Below are 17,661 nucleotides of genomic sequence, written 5' to 3'. Positions count from 1 at the left end.
TAACAGCTCCACAAAAGAGGACATGTCCGGTGAAAAGAGGACGTATGGTCAGTCTATCGTAGCCCGTTAGCTGCCAGCATGCCGTGTGTTGTGCCTCGGTGTGCATTGTTTACATAACGTGCTATACGCTACTTAATATGTCCGTGTGGAAACTCGTTCGGTACACCTTCGAAACGAACCGGAACCCCCGTACCGAAACGGTTCAATACAAATACACGTACCGTTACACCCCTATAAATATATGATAAAATATACGTATGTAAAAAAATGAAATGTATGTATGGGGGGCGCGGTTGGGAGAGTGGCCGTGCCAGCAACCTGAGGGTTCCTGGTTCGATCCCCACCTTCTACCAACCTCGTCACGTCCGTTGTGTCCTTGAGCAAGACACTTCACCCTTGCACCTGATGGGTCGTGGTTAGGGCCTTGCATGGCAGCTCCCGCCATCAGTGTGTGAAAGTGTGTGTGTGAATGGGTGAATGGGGAAATAGTGTCAAAGCGCTTTGAGTACCTTGAAGAAAAGCACTATACAAGTATAACCCATTTACCATTTATTTACCATAAATATAACTAACATTAGATAAAATTATAGTAGTATTTTTTTTAAAGATGATCACTAAAAAGCCTGATTAAAAATGTGTGTTTTAGCCTTTTTTTATTTTATTTAAACGCTCTCTGGCAAGCTGTTCCACAGGTGGGGGCCAAAGTGGCTAAATGCCGCCTCAGCGTGGGCCTTTGTTCTGGTATTCGGTAAAGCTAAAAGGCCAGGGGACCTCAGGATCTGCGAGGGGGTTGATACAGTAAAAAAATCAGGTCAGACAAGAAGGCGCAAGGGCCATAAAGACGCGTAAAAACTAATAATTGAACTTTAAAATCGACCCTGAAGAGGACTGGTATGAGAACCAGCACCTCCAAGTCCGAGTCCATGGTTCTCGCCCGGAAATGGGTGGAGGAGTCTCCACACCAACATCTCCAAGTTGGTGTGGAGACCTTGCCCCAAGTGGAGGAGTTCAAGTACCTCGGAGTCTTGTTCACAAGTGAGGGAAGAGTGGATCGTGAGATTGACAGGCGGATCGGTGCGGCGTCTTCAGTAATGCGGACGCTGTATCGATCCGTTGTGGTGAAGAAGGAGCTGAGCCGGAAGGCAAAGCTCTCAATTTACCGGTCGATCCACGTTCCCATCCTCACCTATGGTCCTGAGCTTTGGGTTATGACCGAAAGGATAAGATCACGGGTACAAGCGGACGAAATGAGTTTCCTCACCTGGATGGCGGGGCTCTCCCTTAGAGATAAGCTCAAAGTAAAGCCGCTGCTCCTCCACATGGAGAGGAGCCAGATGAGGTGGTTCGGGCATCTGGCCAGGATGCCACCCGAACGCCTCCCCAGGGAGGTGTTAGGGCACGTCCGACCGGTAGGAGGACACGTTGGGAAGACTATGTCTCCCGGCTGGCCTGGAAACACCTCGGGATCCCCCGGGAAGAGCTGGACATAGTGGCTGGGGAGAGGGACGTCTGGGCTTCCCTGCTTAGGCTGCTGCCCCCGCGACCCGACCTCTGATAAGCGGAAGAAGATGGATGGATGAAGAGAACCGGGAGCCAATGCAGCGACTTAACAACTGGTGTAATGTGCGCCCGCCCCCTGGTCCTCGTCAGCACGCATGCAGCTGAGTTTTGTAATCATTTTAGACTTCTGATATTCTTTTAGGGAGGCTCTGTTTTCAAGATGATAAAAAAAAAAAAAAAGTGTAATATTTTTAATATGTGGGATGAAAGTCCGCTCTGAGTCAAAAAATCACACCCTGATTTATTATAGCGTTGGTTAAAAATCTTGTAATTTTGGTGGAAGTTTCTCCCCCTGGTGTTCAGGGTCTGCAACTAAAAACTGGTTGAGCTGTAGGAAATTCACCGCCATCCATGACTTGATGTCTACAATGCAGTTTGTCGGGAATGTGCTGAGTCATCTTCTTCCTCCAGGATGCTTAGTGCGCTGGAACACAGAGAGATGTGTCCATCGCTGAAAGACGTCATCACACTTGGAGATGAGACGGAGATGTGCTTTCTTCTTTATGCGATTGCTCCTCACGTTATACCATATATTCTTCTTTGGCTTAGAAAAGACGTTAGGCTCAAACGTTGGTCGTTATGAAATCATTCGGGAATCACCTTGACATCTCAAGGATTTCTTCTTTTTTTTTTTTTTTTAATCACCGCTGCTTACTATCAATATCAAAGTGTCATTTCTTTGTCAATAAATCCATTTGTTTTCCACGCGCCTCGCACTGCTTTCTTTAACGTTTACACCACCGCCATGGGCAAGACCTAAGATCGTAGACCTGCACTAGACTGGAACGGACTCCAAGACCATCCGCTTGGTTAGTTTAACAGCAGGCGTAATGTCGAGTTTATTTTGTAATATGTGCTTTTATTTTTTAATACCGATAAAAACCGGAAGTTGTGCTGTTAACCATTACATGTCGCCAAATTGCACTTGTGCACACATAAGTTAAGAAGAGTAGAAGACAAAGTAAGAAGAAAGGCGTCAGCACTAAAGGTACAACATTGCATGAAGCCAGATTGTCTCCGTTTAAGATGATCCCGTTGGTTGAGAAGCAGGCTTAAGTGGTCAGTATTGCTCTATGTATACCTTCTCTATATTAGCTTCAATGCTAAGCGGCGCTATTTTCATTGTAATATATGTCATGTAATTAGAAACTGGTGTATCATGTTGTAATTGTATTCATGTTCGGAATAAACTAACGCCACAACTACCTTCTACTAGTGGTGTGGAGCACAGACATACATTGCAGTCAGACTCCAACTCACGGATGGGTGAGGGCCGACATCCGGGCAACTGAGCTACATACGGGTTCTTCGAGCCATAGCAACCAGACTGGCGTTGAAAACAAACCGTCGCCATTACTCTTTAACCTGTCGACTTACGCTGGTTAAACCCGTCATTCTGCCTCCAAAATGCCGAAAAAATGTGTTGTTTTTGATTGTGCTAACCACAACTGGAAACAGGGGAAACAAAGGTTGTATTTTGTTCTGCCAAAGCGTGATAAAAGCCCACAGAGACGAGACAAATGGCTCGCAGCTTTACACCGGGAAAACGAACGCTTCTACTTGGACGTCAAGCAGAACGCCAAAGGCCGCTTCTTGAAGATAGCCGAAGTCAGGGCCGGTGGCAACAAGAGCCGCCTCACGCTGTCTATGTCGGTGGCGGTCGAGTTCCGCGACTACTTGGGGGACTTCATCGAACACTACGCCCAGTTGGGTCCCAGCAACCCGGGCATGGTGCAGGATGAGCCGCGGCGGGCCCTGAAAAGCGAGTTCCCAGTGCGGGAGAATCGGAAGTACTACATGGACCTGAAAGAGAACCAGCGGGGACGGTTCTTGAGGATCCGGCAGACCGTGAACAGGGGGCCCGGCTTGGGGTCGGACCATCGCGCTCCCGGTGCAGGGACTTATCGAGTTCCGCGACGCTTTGGCCAAATTTATTGATGATTACGGCGTGGACGAGGAGCCCGCGGAGCTGCCGGAGGGCTCGTCGATGACTGTGGACAACAAGCGCTTCTTCTTCGACGTGGGCTCCAACAAGTACGGCGTGTTCACACAAAGTTGTTGATAACTTCCGCGTCTCTTTCTTAGTAGCGCGCAGGCTAAGCTAACTAGCAAGCTAAGCTAAGCCTGAGAAGCTTTAAAGTTCACTGAGACGAGTCTGACGCAAATAATACATTTTCGTTTTTTCACACGATATGCGAATAAGTAAAAATGCGTAAATTAAGGATTTAACGCCGACTTCCAAGCCACAACGCTCGTTAAATGCTTTTTCGGTCAATGCTGTGTTCGCTGTGAGCTGGTTTGTTTTCAACGAATTCCCGGTTGCTAGGGGATTGGTAGGCGGAAGTGACGTAGGTCCGCCCTCACCCATTGGCCGTAACATCCGTCAAGCTGTCCGCCATCTTGCGGCAGTCATATGTCCAGACGTCGTCACGGTGTGTCGTATAATTTGTGTAAATTAGGAAGTTAAAAACAATCACAAACTGCATCCTGTAATTGTTTTAAAATGATATTCATTGCTACATGTTATGTTTCCAGTTAAAACAAATGTAAGACAGTCGTTTTATTCTTCACAAACACGCCTATAATTTCATCAGGTAGGACATCAGTTAATGACAGACACCTGCAAAACATCTTTTAAGGGTACGCAGCATCGAGCGCTACTGACGAGACACGGGGCCGCCATCTTGGAGTGGTGATCCGCTCCACTCAGTGCAATTCATTGGGCAGGAGCAATGAACTGTCAGCACATTTAATTCATCTTACCTCACTGAATACCACTGATTTTCACGCGGTTTTTTCTTATACGTGTAGCTATGATAAAGTACACATGTTTTATTATTCATAGTTTGCTTAACAGTAATAGAATATTCTTATATGCTATAAGCAGTGTTGGGTTAGTTACTGAAAACCAGTAACTAATTACATGTACTAGTTACTTTATTTCAAAAGTAACTCAGTTACTAACTCAGTTACTTACAACAAAAAGTAATGCGTTACTGTGAAAAGTAACTATTTAGTTCCTTTTTTTTCCCTTTTTTTTTTTAAAAGCTCCCATTAATGCCGTTTTAGCCTTCATTTCAGTACTGTTATTGCACTGGAGAATAAGACAATCTGTTGATCAACTTTACATGCATTTGCATCACTGAAATCTGCTAAGCAATGTGGTCTACATACAACACACAAAGACAAAGATATGTTTCAAAGGGCCAATTTATTTCAGGCCACAACAAGATAGATAGATAGATAGATAGATAGATAGATAGATAGATAGATAGATAGTACTTTATTGATTCCTTCAGGAGAGTTCCCTCAGGAAAATTAAAATTAAAAACAAATTGACAAAACTATTTTAAATAGCTGCAACATAGCATACATAAGTAACAAACAGCATAATAACAACATAGCTGTAAACCTGGCTTCACCTAAGGAAGGCACACGTGACATACACAAAGCCTAACCAGGCAGATTTGAATTGTTGTTTTGGGCAGTAGATAGGATCTTTGATCCAAGACACAACTTACATTTAACTAAAATGTTCTTTTCTTTGTGCTCGACAAAAGAAAAGAAGGGAGAATATCTCCATGTTAAGACACTTGACTGCGGCTCCGTTGTTAGTAAACACAGACACGCCCCCCCCCCTCCCCCCCCCCCCCCCTCCCCACAACCCTCACCCACACCCACACCCAGACACACACAGAGCGCGCCTCCGGCTTGTGACACAAGAAGAATCAGAAGGACGACACCGCAGCGCTCCAATAAAACACACTCAGATCTTCTGTTTCTAGCCGATACTACATAAAAAATTACGTAAAATAACGCAGTAACACATCATGTAGCAACGGTAACTGAGATACTGAATATAACATTTTACACGTTAGATTACTAGTTACCGCCGAAACTAACGGCGTTACTTTGTAACGCGTCAGTCCCAACACTGGCTATAAGTGACCAGACGTCCGAGATCAAAACTGGGAATATAATCCCAGAGAAGGGGGAAAAAAACGGTCAGCTATTTTTAAATTCAAGAAACAATATGATTACGTTATATATACATGCGTATATCCTACATAAACAATGTATGAATACATTAGATATCTATATATTGTATAGACTGTATCTCTGTTGCTGCAGCAACAGACTTTATTCTGTTTTGACACTCTGTATTGATATTTTGAATTACATTCTTCTCTTAAATGATAATGTTTACAGTGATTGTTTTATATGTATTTTTTATGTATGTGGTTTTGGATAAAAGTTTCATGAAGGTGGGCTACACAAAATTGGGTTGGAAAAGCTAGACTAAATTCAGACTTGTATAATACTGTATAGCCACTGTCCATCTGATTGTCTAGTTAGCTAACATATATTACCCCCTACAGAATCTGGACCGTGGTCCTAACTTTTACCCCTGTTGGCTTTTACAATCTTTATCTTCATAATTTATTTCAACTTTATATTATTCAAGTATGACATTTTTAAATTTCATTAATTTCATTGAGAAGCAATTCTATTATGGTCATAATCTTGTTTGCTCGCGGCTACGAGTTCAGTACTATTGAAGATCTTTGCTCCTTCTCAACTCTGTGGTAATATTCTTTTCACAAAATACAACCAATAGCACGTAAATGTTAAATCTTACTTGTGAAAAGAAATCCCCCGATCCGTATTTTCAACAGTCCGCTCATTTGAGCTGGAAAAACGCTGAACACCAGCCCCCGTATCTTTGTTTTCTACCTGTCAACTGTCAGTTTAGGCTGCTCGCCGGCTCCTCATCACCACTTCAAGATGGCGGCCGAATTTCTCGCGTCACAGCAGCCAATGCTGCGTCTATTTATAAGGACACCTGGTGGTTTGTTCTTCTTCGCTATATATACTTAAGCAGTCACCCACACACATGAGCCTAGCGTGCCCTCTAGTGGCTCTATTATGTACAAGTTGTGTATATTATAATAAATGATAAATGGGTTATACTTGTATAGCGCTTTTCTACCTTCAAGGTACTCAAAGCGCTTTGACAGTATTTCCACATTTACCCATTCACACACACATTCACACACTGATGGCGGGAGCTGCCATGCAAGGCGCTAACCAGCAGCCATCAGAGGCAAAGGGTGAAGTGTCTTGCCCAAGGACACAACGGACGTGACTAGGAAGGTAGAAGGTGGGAATTGAACCCCAGTAACCAGCAACACTCCGATTGCCGGCACAGCCACTCTACCAACTTCGCCACGCCGTCATATTAGAAGTAAATCGTGACTTGTTAATCTTAATCGATTTTATTGCCGTTTACTTTATTTAAAACCACATTTTATTTGTTTTGTATAACACAAATCCTACCAACTTTCTGTTGGCACGCAGTTAATTGACGTATTTAGGGATCTCTACAAGGAGAGCGCATGACTGCCGCAAGATGGCGGCCGTGCTTATGTTAAGACAGTGGGTGGACACTGACGCCGCGGGGTCTATAAAGTGTATATGATGTAGATTAGCGTGGATTAAAAGTATGTCAAAGGAACTGTCGTCTCGCATCCAATCTGTGTGGTTTGTACCTATGTATGTAAAGTTGAAAATGATAGTGGTGGAAGCGGGTAAATATTGCATGCGCCATTTCCGGCATTAAAGTGCACATCACACAATGGGTTTGGGACGGCATTACATTGTCACAACTCGCACGAAGTACGCATTATATATCATCCACATATTGATGTACAGCTTTGAAAGCACGAAAATTGCAAAACCGCAAAAACTGGCAATATGTTGATCATTAAAAAAATGCAAATAGCCATCCTTTTGTGAGATGCTTTTCCAGTAACCTACAAATACCGTACTTTTTTAGTGTGTCAACCCACCAGTGTTTCACATTAAAGCTACTGAACCTTTTTTTTTCCAATACACTGTAGCACTTTGAGGTTGTTTGCTCAATGTAAAGTGCTTTTTACAAATACAATCTATTATTAACCTTAAAAGCATAAGTGAAAATCAAGTGTAAATTTGTGTAAAATTGTCTATCATTTGGATTTTAGAATATTTACCAACTATTCCAGTAACTGTGAATATTTTACTTAACAGAAACCAAACTTCTAATTTGTAGAAAGAAAAAAAAAAGAACAATAGAGGCCATCACAAAATCATTTGGGCATCCTGGCAGCTTTTTATTAGCAAATTGGTCACAAGGAGCAAACAAGTGTGCAGAGAATCAGGAAAAACAAACAGGAAGAAACTTTAACTTAGACTAAATGTACAACATCACACCGTTAGAGCAGCACGCCACAAACTAGCACACGCGTGGAGCTACTGAACCACACCCCTTTTTCAACGCCTGCGTCAAAACTTACCAAACCTTACCAGGCTGCGCGCGCGCACACTCTCACACATTTCACTGTCTGCCGGGTTCCCACAGAGGGAAGTAAAATGCTTCTTTATAAAAGAAAAGTTCTATAACTGTACAGAACATCTACACACTGTCAAGAGAGCGAGCACAGGAGGAAGGGAAATCATGTCCAGAAGACAGACTCCTCGGCGCTTCTCTCCTGTGACGCACCCTTCACTAAGCCCGCTTCAGAACCCCCTGGACCCGAAACAAGTCACCCGCTTCCCTCCATCCCTCTTGTGGACAGACGAGTGAGCCGAGAGCAGGAGGGCACCAACTTTCCTGGTCTGACAGTCGGACTACAGGTCCTGGTGTCACCTGGCCCGCTCTGCCGATCCAGTCCACTTAGCAGGAAGTGGTGCATGCGGGGTCTGTCACATACGGCCCCCGTTTTTTTTGTTTTGTAAAAGGGTTCTGCTTCTCAGCCAGAGTCGGACTCGCTGGTGTCTGAGGAAGAGGACGAGGAGGAGGAGGATGAGGACGAGTCTGAGGAGCTGCTGGCGCTGAGGCGTGATGGCTGAGTGCTGGACTCGGTGGCAGGTTTCTCCACTATGAAAGAAAAGATCAAATGTGATGATTGACACACAAGGACAGTCGTGTGGGAAGCGGGGGAGGGGCGCCTTACACTTGGCTTTTTTGGGCTTCTTCCCAGAGTTGAGCTGCCCGCTGACGTCCATCAGCCTTCTTTCCAACTCCAGTTGTTTCTCCAGTGCCAGCTCCTCACGAGACTTTCCCGCACTGTTTTTAATTGCTTGAGGAAAAGACACCAAAAGTTAACCATCTGTTAGAGCTCCCAGGCTCTTGTCGTTCGATTCCTTTGGCTCACCGTAGGGCTTGCGGGGCTTCTTCCTCAGACACGTCATGACGTATCGCTCCAGCTCCCGCAGCGTCGACGGCTTCAGCGTCTCGAAGTCGATCTCGATTTCCTCGGGGTTGGTGTCTCGGAGCGACGGCTCGCGTGATTGGATGATGTAGACGACGCGGCCCAGCTTCTCGCCGGGCAGCTTGTTGATGTCGAGGCTGAGCTGACGCTTCTCGTCGTACGACATGGGCGCAGTCTCCTCCTCCTCGTCGGAGTCGAAATGAGGGATTATGGGCTCCGAGAGAGCTTGAGGTATGTTGAACATCATGCTTCCCTTTTTGGACCTAGGGAGGAGCAAAGGTGGAGACTGGTTAGGATGCTGTCATCAACCAGCACTAACAACATTCTCCAGCAGGTGTCAGTACTCACTTGCTCTTTTTCTTGCTCTGAGCCTTTTTGATTGGCATGAGAGAAAGGCCCCCTGCCTTGCTGCTCTTGGTTTTGGGAGCTTTGGCTTTGGGTGGCTTGGCCGCTTTAATCTGCACCAACTCCTCGTCCATCTTCCGATGCTTCTCGCTCTTCTTCTTCTTCTTTTTGTCTTTCTTTTTCTTGGGCTTAACAATGGGGCCTTGGGAGAGAGCAGTAAGCTGCTCATGGACAGCTTTTAGCTGAGGAGAAAGGTCACAAGGCGGTGGTCAGTCAGGCGATAGCGAGATGTGGCGGACGTTTCCTGCACACCTGTTCCTGCAGCTCGGCCAGGCGGTTGGCCCGCTCCTCCTCAGAGTCGGAACTCGGGCTGCTCTCGCTCTCGCTTTCCTCGCTGGTCAGCTCAGACGACGAGGAAGATGATGATGAAGAGGAAGACGAGGAGCTCGGAGGTGCTGGCTGCTCATCTGGCATCTTGGCGAAGCGGAACTCAAACACATCCTGGTGGAGATTGGCAAACATCAATTTAGTGCATTGAAACAGCAGCTTTCTTTTTCGGCGACGTGGTGTATTACACCTAGGGCTGGGCTGAAAACTAAGTTTTTTATACTGATCGATAATTATTGATAGGACCTATGGAAAATATGGACCAGGAAAAAAAAAAAGGAAAATGGAAAATATGGACCAGGGAAAAAAAAGTTAAATGTAACCTTTAAGATTATAATCCCATCAGCTATCAAGGAAAAATAAATGTCAACACAACCATGGAAAACAAGACATTTTCTAAAATCACAAAAAACACCCAATAACCTTGTATTAAGGTGCCAAAATAAGGGGTAAATGCAAACATCAAAACCTCAGAATAGCAATTTTTTTTGCAGGTTTACTGCCAGGAAGGTTACATGGTATGTGTAACATTTAATTGGGTTTGTTATTATTCAAGTATGAAAAGAAAGTGATGTTTTGCAGTAATTTATTATTTAAATATTATTGGACAAAATTATTTTAAAGTAGAAAAATTTTATATTTTGTCTAGATAGTCTTAAACTTGAGTTCCTACATGTTGTTTCCGTACATCAAGATAGGGAATGGTTGAGAGTTGAAAAAAGATGAGGACTAGGGTTTGTTTGACAGAATCCAACAAACTACCATACTGTCATGGTGACTCTTCCTGTTTTATCCACACTTTCTTTGCTCTCTGCAGCCCTCGTTTTGACTCTCTTCTCACTCCGTGCAGAGAATTAACAGCGAAACGGCACAACAAAACTTAATAGTGGATGCGCGTTCGATGTGTCCCTCCCATTCTTCACTAATCACTTCCTGTTTTGCTAGGTTGCTTTTGTTCACGCAACTAAACATGCTTTATTCCTTTCGGTTTGTTCAGAGCGTTTTATCGAACGCATTTTTTTTTATTGCTATCCATTCTGTCTGTTGCGATATATATTGATATCGTTTTATCGACCCAGCCCTAATTACACGGTCAAGTTACCTGGAGCTTTCGAGCCATGGCCACCACGTCGTGATCAGGGGGGTTGTACTTGTAGCAGTTGGAGAACATCAGCCTGACATCTGCGGCTAACTGTTGAGCGCTGACATACTCTCTGCCGTCCATCTTCCTCTGCAGACAGTTCAGAATGTAAGACGTTTAAAGTAACATCACAAGTGAAAACAGAGGGTGCCATCTACCTTGATGGTACTGAGGTCCATGGGCTGCTTGATAATTTCGTGGTAGTCATGGAGACCAAGCGAGGATGCATCTACAGGCTTGTAGAAAGGCCAGGCGTAGGCTGCATGCTTCTTTGACAGCAGCTCCTTCAGGACCCCGCTGCAGTAGCGAAGCTGGGGGCTCAGCTTGCTGCGACGAGTCGGCGTCGGCAAGATGGAGTCGGGCAAATCCTTGTTGGGGGGCTTGATGGGCCGCCCGCTCACTCCTCGCCTGCAGCCCCCAGGTGCTTTGCCACCCATGCCACCCATTGTGATTGCACCGTGGCCTGCACTCATGCCCAAGCCCTGGCTGAAGCCCAGGCCTGGACTGAGGCCCAGATCCTGACTGAGGCCCAGTTCAGAGTTGTGCTCCACTCCTAAAGCACTGAGAGTGAGCGGAGAGTCAAGCCCCACACCCATACCCATCCCCATGCCCATCCCCATGCCACTCATGATGGGCATGGCTACTGTGGTGGGTGTAGTCGTGTCTGCTTTCCTCTTGACGCCTTTTTTCTGTGACAAGAAAACAAGAGGCGTCAAGACAGTTCAGCTTTATTGTTCCCATCTTCTCCGTGGACTCTCACCTTGGTAGTGGGCTGCGTGGGGGGCAGGCCAGTCATGGAGGGGATGCCGTGCTCACTCGGCATTGTGAGCTGCAGGCTCTTGGTCAAGATGGTCTGCGGAGGGATTGAGATGATGCATTCGGGGGTCTCTGGAGTGGGCGGCGAGTACGCCGACTGAGAGACCGCTGGCACCTGGTGAGCGGTGGTCACTCCTCCTGGGACTGAGACCGCAGAGACAATGTTCAAGTTGTTTGTTAAAAGCTGTCTACCGTCTGCGTTCACTGGTACTCACATTTGCCGCGCCTCCCAACTTTCATTTGTCTACTGCGCGCAGGTGGGGGGGCCAGCTCGAACTCCTCGGGGGGCATCTGGGCCACTTTCTGCAGAAATGCTTTCTCCAGCAACTGGGCCATCAACACGATGTCATCAGATGGCTAGGAGAGGAACATGTGACAAGTGAGCAGCGTGTTATCCCACGTATGGGTCCGGGAAGTAGAATCATTACCTTGTTGTAAATGTAGCAGTTGGTAAACATGGTGTTAAAATCCTGTATGCATTCACTGGCACTGGAGTAGAAGTTATTCTCGAGCCTCCTCTTAATGGTGCCCATGTCCATGGGCGTCTTGATGATCTTGTGATAATCCTGCAAAGAGACGCGAAGAATCACAACACTGCGTTTAAATGGCGGAGCTAACATCGAGGAGGTACTCACAGGCAGATTGAGCTTGACGGCGTCTACGGGCTGGTGGAAGGGCCAGGCAAAGTGATGGCGCCACAAAGACTTCAGCAAGACCTTCTGCAGGAACTGGAGCTGGTTGGTCATCTTCCCCGCACGGCCCACGTCTTTCGCCACAGGCTGCAGGGTACCAAAGTGAGTCGTCTGGTTGTACAGAGGAATCCCAGGACTCTCAAAGCCCTCGTAAAGCAGGGACGGTTTCCGGATTCGTTTTGCAGCTGTGCCAGAACCCTGGTCCATTGCTGTGAGCCCCATTATGCCAACCTCAACCCCACCATGGGAGCTGCGGAGAGCACAGTGTAGCATCTTAGCAGGGCTGACATGTGGTGAGTCGTTTTGTTTCTGCAATAACAATACCCAATTCCCTGCTTTTAAAAACATAACATACTCAATATTCAAACCAAGCGCCATCTTTAACTGTAGGGAAACAGCGCCCCCTCGCTGGCATACACCGTAATCGCATCAAGCCACATGGTCCTGTTTAACCCTCACACCCCCCCATGAGCAAAGAGGTTTGTTTAGGAGGTGCACGTGTTCAAGTGGGCTTCTACAAACCTTTTAAGCCAGCAGTTAACCCACTATCCACAGACGGGGGAGCTTCGGTTGCCATTGTTAGACATGACTCGACTACTCTTTAAAACAAATGCATTGAGGATGCAGACTTATCACAGGAACTGATGCATTAACAATTTAATGTGGGTTTCAGGAACCCGGGTTCTGTTCACTGTTATTTGTGTTTAGTGCTACATAGTACTACATTAGTAGTAGTATACAAGCCATTGCGTTCCTCCATCACTTAAAAGTGCACTTTGCTTTTATGAATTTAAAAAATTATCAATTACACCAAATTTTGAATGATACAGCATCTGGAAACATTTTGTCAGTTAGTGTGCTTTATTGTTTTTATGAGGTACAACATAAGACAAAAACGTGGTGTGAAACATGTACTTGAGAAAAGTAGTAAACACAAGTGGAGTAATTAAACATTGAGTAGTTTGAGTGACACTGGCCTCTCTGTAACCAGGCAACCGGCCACCAAAACTAACACCACCACTCATGTGGTGGTCCAGATAGATCATTAGCTTTTGGTTAAATGAAGTCAGTGCAGCCGGCTGCAGCAAAGTAAACACTCTGATGACAACAATGCCTTGTCATCACATGCTAAAGCAGTTTCGATCTAAGACAAGCCCCTCCAACGCACAGCAATGGTGGCACATTGGCGGTGGCAAACGGGTCACGACCGTTAAAAGGGTTAGGGTGCGCTAATGCTAACGCAGCCGTTTACTAACATGGCGCTGGCGTCATGCTAACACGGCCCAAATTTGTACACTTTTAAGTCCTTCGTCATTAACTCTGCGCTTTAATTTGCATTCCGCTCAACGCTAATGTTTGAGACATGTCGGCACCCACTGAACATCGACATCAAACGCTCGTCAAAAATGAGGGCACCGTATGAGACAAGAGTTCAAAATATTGCCTCCGACGGGAAGCTTAGAGTCAAGTTTACCAGTAGATACCTGTCAATGAGCGGGTTAACGGCCATATCCATCAGGATGGATCCGGATTGTGTTTAACTTAAGTCAAGCCAGGATCCGGTTCCGTTCCTCTTCCCGTTTTTATAACCGGCTCCCTCCTGTGGCGACGTCCGTCTCTTCTGCTTCGCGAAAATGGCGCCCGCCTGGATACACCCGCTCTTTTATAGACCGACAACGACCCCCATTGGCCGAGCGCGCTCCACACGTCCACGCCCTCTGCGTTTCTATTGGCTCCTGACGTTGCCCCTCACGTCACCACACCCAAAGACCCCGAACAGCCTGTTAAGTCTTTGAAACCCACAAATTCAAAGCGGTTGCTTTGCCGTTAAAAGTGGGGACAACCGTTGGTGACTAACATAGGTTGTTTTGGGCTTCAATGTATGACTTTGCTTCCCATTTCCCAAGGATGTTGAGCGCATTTCTAACAGCTTACATTACGTGAACGTATGTAAAACCAAAGCGGCCGTTGGCCAATAGACATACAACGCGGGCTTTCGGGGTTACATGTGTAATCCCATTGGTTGAGCTTTCGTGTCACGCGCACATCCAAGCACTATGGCCCCGCCCCTTCTACTAGAAGAGCCGCATTTTACTGTCACAGACGGGCGCCGGTCGCCATCTTTAAACACGACGACAACAAGCTAAATCGTCGAATTTTGAGCAGGTATCACAATAAACCATCACCTGACACACTGAAACGCGATGTACTCGTAACAGACGCATTAAAACTACACGAAAAGTCGTGTTTCGTCGTAGGATTAAGACTAAAACTGCAGTCGGAACAGTCCCGCGTGGCAAACAAAGGTAATAATGGGTGGAAAAACACTCGACGTGGTTATCGTCTTTAACCATTGCTATGCCAGACGGCAGCGAAATTATCCCTTATGGCAGACAGCGCAGTTTCTTCAAAGACTTCAAACGACCCATAACGCCTCTCTGAAGTTTGTAAGAGCCCGTTAAAAAAATACGTTCACGTTTGATGTGACTAAGTCTTCACAAAATGGCAGTCAGCTCAGCAAAAACTATCCAAAACAAACTCATTCCAAAGTGAAAATGTTTCGCCAATCGCATACACCCATCCCCCACTCCAAGGTTAGAGACTCTCGACAATGTCACTCAAACATGCCGTGAAAAGTAAAACTAAATCTAGACAGTGTCAGAAAAAATGTCCAGCCAACGTTGTAGAAAATCACACTTTGTGATGCAAAAAATTAATTAATAAAAAATAAGTAAATGTAAAAAGTATACCACCAAAGTCCTAATGATCAAATAAAGACAAATGACGATTGTTAAATCCAAAGACCCTGCAAAATCTGTCGTCAAAATGTCTTCTTGTCTTCCACCTGGATAGTTTTTAACCAACACATTGCCTCCAACATGTCCGCCTTCTTCTCCCATTCTCGAAGACGGGTGGGGGAGGGGAGTCACGTGACGAGACCGCGCCAAGGACGTGGCACTCAAAACTACATCGAACAAAGAGATCCATGACGTGCCCTTTTCCTGGGGAGAAAAAAACGTCCCACTCTCGTCTGCCACGAATCACTTCTTGATGAAATCGTTAACTTTGAAAAACATGGTCGCTAAAAACGTCCGAACAAAGACCATACTTTTTTCCGCGGGGCTTGTCTCTCAGCGATTGGACAGGAGTGATCACGTGACAAGGCAGTTTTTAAGCCTTGCCGCTGGCGTGGTTAACTCCGACGCTGCTTTCGGTCGACTTCTTCTTCGACTAAGCGTCCCTAAAAGTTGAAATGTGTACAACAGTCAAAAAGAAGTTGGAGGCGTCCTTTTTCTTCCAAAACATGACTGCTGACGAGCCCGTATGAGGTAGTCACGACGAGGCACTGCGCATGCGTCACGGCAATGGCTGCTTGAGAGGCGCCGCTCTCTTCCGTGCAAAAACCGCATACACGAAGCGCCTCCTGGGAGGAGGAGGAGGTGGGATTTTTAAATGTGCTTAGTAAGCGCCTGAGTCTGCGATTAAAATATTTTTGTATTTAAAAAACAAAACAAATAATTTGATTCTCGAGAGGCTGTAAATATATTTCTCACATGTTCATGTAATTTAAATGACAAAACAAAACGTGTATGAACAGAAACGGTCCTCAAAAAGCAGACACTAACATCCTCAAGTTTGCATTAATTATGCTTAATCATATGTAGTTGCTGGTCAGTGTATTTTAAGTGTACCATAAAACATGTAAACCTTGAAAATTATTCAATTTAAACTTGCTGCAATCAGGTAAACGAGACTAAAAAACCAACTGCATGAGAGAAATGCTGCAAGTTGACAGAAGTTAGTGGAGCAAACCTACCTACACTAACATTAGCTATGTTAAACAGTTGATTGATTGATTGAAACTTTTATTAGTAGATTGCACAGTACAGTACATATTCCGTACAATTGACCACTAAATTGTAACACCCGAATAAGTTTTTCAACTTGTTTAGAGACTAAAAAACAACTGCATGAGAGAAATGCTGCAAGTTGACAGAAGTTAGTGGAGCAGACCTACCTACACTAACATTAGCTATGTTAAACAGTTGATTGATTGATTGAAACTTTTATTAGTAGATTGCACAGTACAGTACATATTCCGTACAATTGACCACTAAATTGTAACACCCGAATAAGTTTTTCAACTTGTTTAGAGACTAAAAAACAACTGCATGAGAGAAATGCTGCAAGTTGACAGAAGTTAGTGGCGCAGACCTACCTACACTAACATTAGCTATGTTAAACAGTTGATTGATTGATTGAAACTTTTATTAGTAGATTGCACAGTACAGTACATATTCCGTACAATTGACCACTAAATGGTAACACCCGTTTTTTCAACTTGTTTAAGTCTGGGTCCACGTCAATCAATTCATAACCTTGTAAAATATATTTAAATGCTTAACAAAGACATAAAAAATTCATTTTTATACCGCTAACTTTTTGTAGGTGTCCTCAAGTCTTCCAAGACTGGCATTCCTAAAGGTCTGGCTTCCCTGACAGCCTGGCAAACTTGCGTTGTGTGCTCCCAACTTGCAGCATTTCTCAAATGCAGTTGTTTTGGGGGTCTGCATGTAGGAGGAGCATTTGCAGCATTTGTGTTTGATCAGCATTATGCCTTTGCAGGGCCATGAGGTGGCGACCTGTCCAGGGTGTACCCCGCCTTCCGTTCGAGTGCAGCTGGGATAGGCTCCAGCACCCCTGCTACCCCGAGAGGGACAAGCGGTAGAAAATGGATGGTGGGATTTGTTTTATGGTGTTTGTGGATCGTTATGTTTAAGTGTATTATTAAGAAGTGTGCTCGGCTGCAATGTATTAAAATAAACTGAAGCCTCTATGTTGTGCTTTATGTGTCAGGTCCAGTCTCCACCAGCAGTGAAGGAAAAATGGGGCTTGGAAGATTACGTCACAATCAGCCGTCTCTGACTCATCACCGGTGTGTGTCTCTCATTGCGTCAGTCACTTGCCACACTCTCAATCCCACTCATCCAAAATTGAAAGTGGTTCTCTCCTTAAAAACACACCATTGAAGCGAGCAATAGCAATTTCTACTATTAAAGTTAAGTTAAAGGCCTACTGAAACCCACTACTACCGACAACACTGTCTGATAGTTTATATATCAATGATGAAATCTTAACATTGCAACACATGCCAATACGGCCGGGTTAACTTATAAAGTGCAATTTTAAATTTCCCGCTAAACTTCCGGTTGAAAACGCCTTTGGATTGATTGATTGATTGATTGAGACTTTTATTAGTAGGTTGCACAGTGAAGTACATATTCCGTACAATTGACCACTAAATGGTAACACCCGAATAAGTTTTTCAACTTGTTTAAGTCGGGGTCCACTTAAATTGATTCATGATACAGATATATACTATCATATATACTATCATCATAATACAATCATCACACAAGATAATCACATTGAATTATTTACATTATTTACAATCAGGGGTGTGGAG

At 45.0% G+C, this 17,661-nt stretch overlaps 2 protein-coding genes and 1 pseudogene across 2 annotated transcripts in view; 2 read left to right on the top strand and 1 right to left on the bottom strand.

The window, feature by feature from the left end:
- LOC133650321 (class I histocompatibility antigen, F10 alpha chain-like) overlaps nucleotides 1-2,260 on the top strand; it is a 13,923-nt gene extending 11,663 nt beyond the window's left edge. The window contains exon 7 of the mRNA XM_062047435.1: nucleotides 1,972-2,260. Coding sequence (XP_061903419.1) covers nucleotides 1,972-2,015 — 44 coding nt within the window. The 3' untranslated portion in view covers nucleotides 2,016-2,260. The remainder of the gene's footprint in view (nucleotides 1-1,971) is intronic.
- Nucleotides 2,261-2,586: 326 nt separating this feature from the next.
- Nucleotides 2,587-3,759, top strand: LOC133649926 (transcriptional activator protein Pur-alpha-like; annotated as a pseudogene).
- A 3,929-nt stretch (nucleotides 3,760-7,688) lies between these two features.
- On the bottom strand, nucleotides 7,689-15,554 carry brd2a (bromodomain containing 2a). The gene is made up of 12 exons (XM_062047430.1): nucleotides 13,679-15,554; nucleotides 12,138-12,444; nucleotides 11,931-12,068; nucleotides 11,718-11,859; nucleotides 11,447-11,646; nucleotides 10,845-11,375; nucleotides 10,648-10,776; nucleotides 9,471-9,659; nucleotides 9,162-9,400; nucleotides 8,757-9,076; nucleotides 8,556-8,681; nucleotides 7,689-8,479 (listed from the first exon to the last, which is right to left on the bottom strand). Exons 1-12 carry the CDS (start codon nucleotides 13,708-13,710, stop codon nucleotides 8,352-8,354), a joined length of 2,481 nt encoding a protein of 826 aa, XP_061903414.1. The 5' UTR covers nucleotides 13,711-15,554; the 3' UTR covers nucleotides 7,689-8,351.
- Between the last annotated feature and the right edge of the window lie 2,107 nt (nucleotides 15,555-17,661).

Source organism: Entelurus aequoreus, linkage group LG05 (assembly GCF_033978785.1).
Source record: "Entelurus aequoreus isolate RoL-2023_Sb linkage group LG05, RoL_Eaeq_v1.1, whole genome shotgun sequence".
NCBI classification, from domain to species: domain Eukaryota; kingdom Metazoa; phylum Chordata; class Actinopteri; order Syngnathiformes; family Syngnathidae; genus Entelurus; species Entelurus aequoreus.
This window is presented reverse-complemented; position numbering and strand designations above follow the sequence as displayed.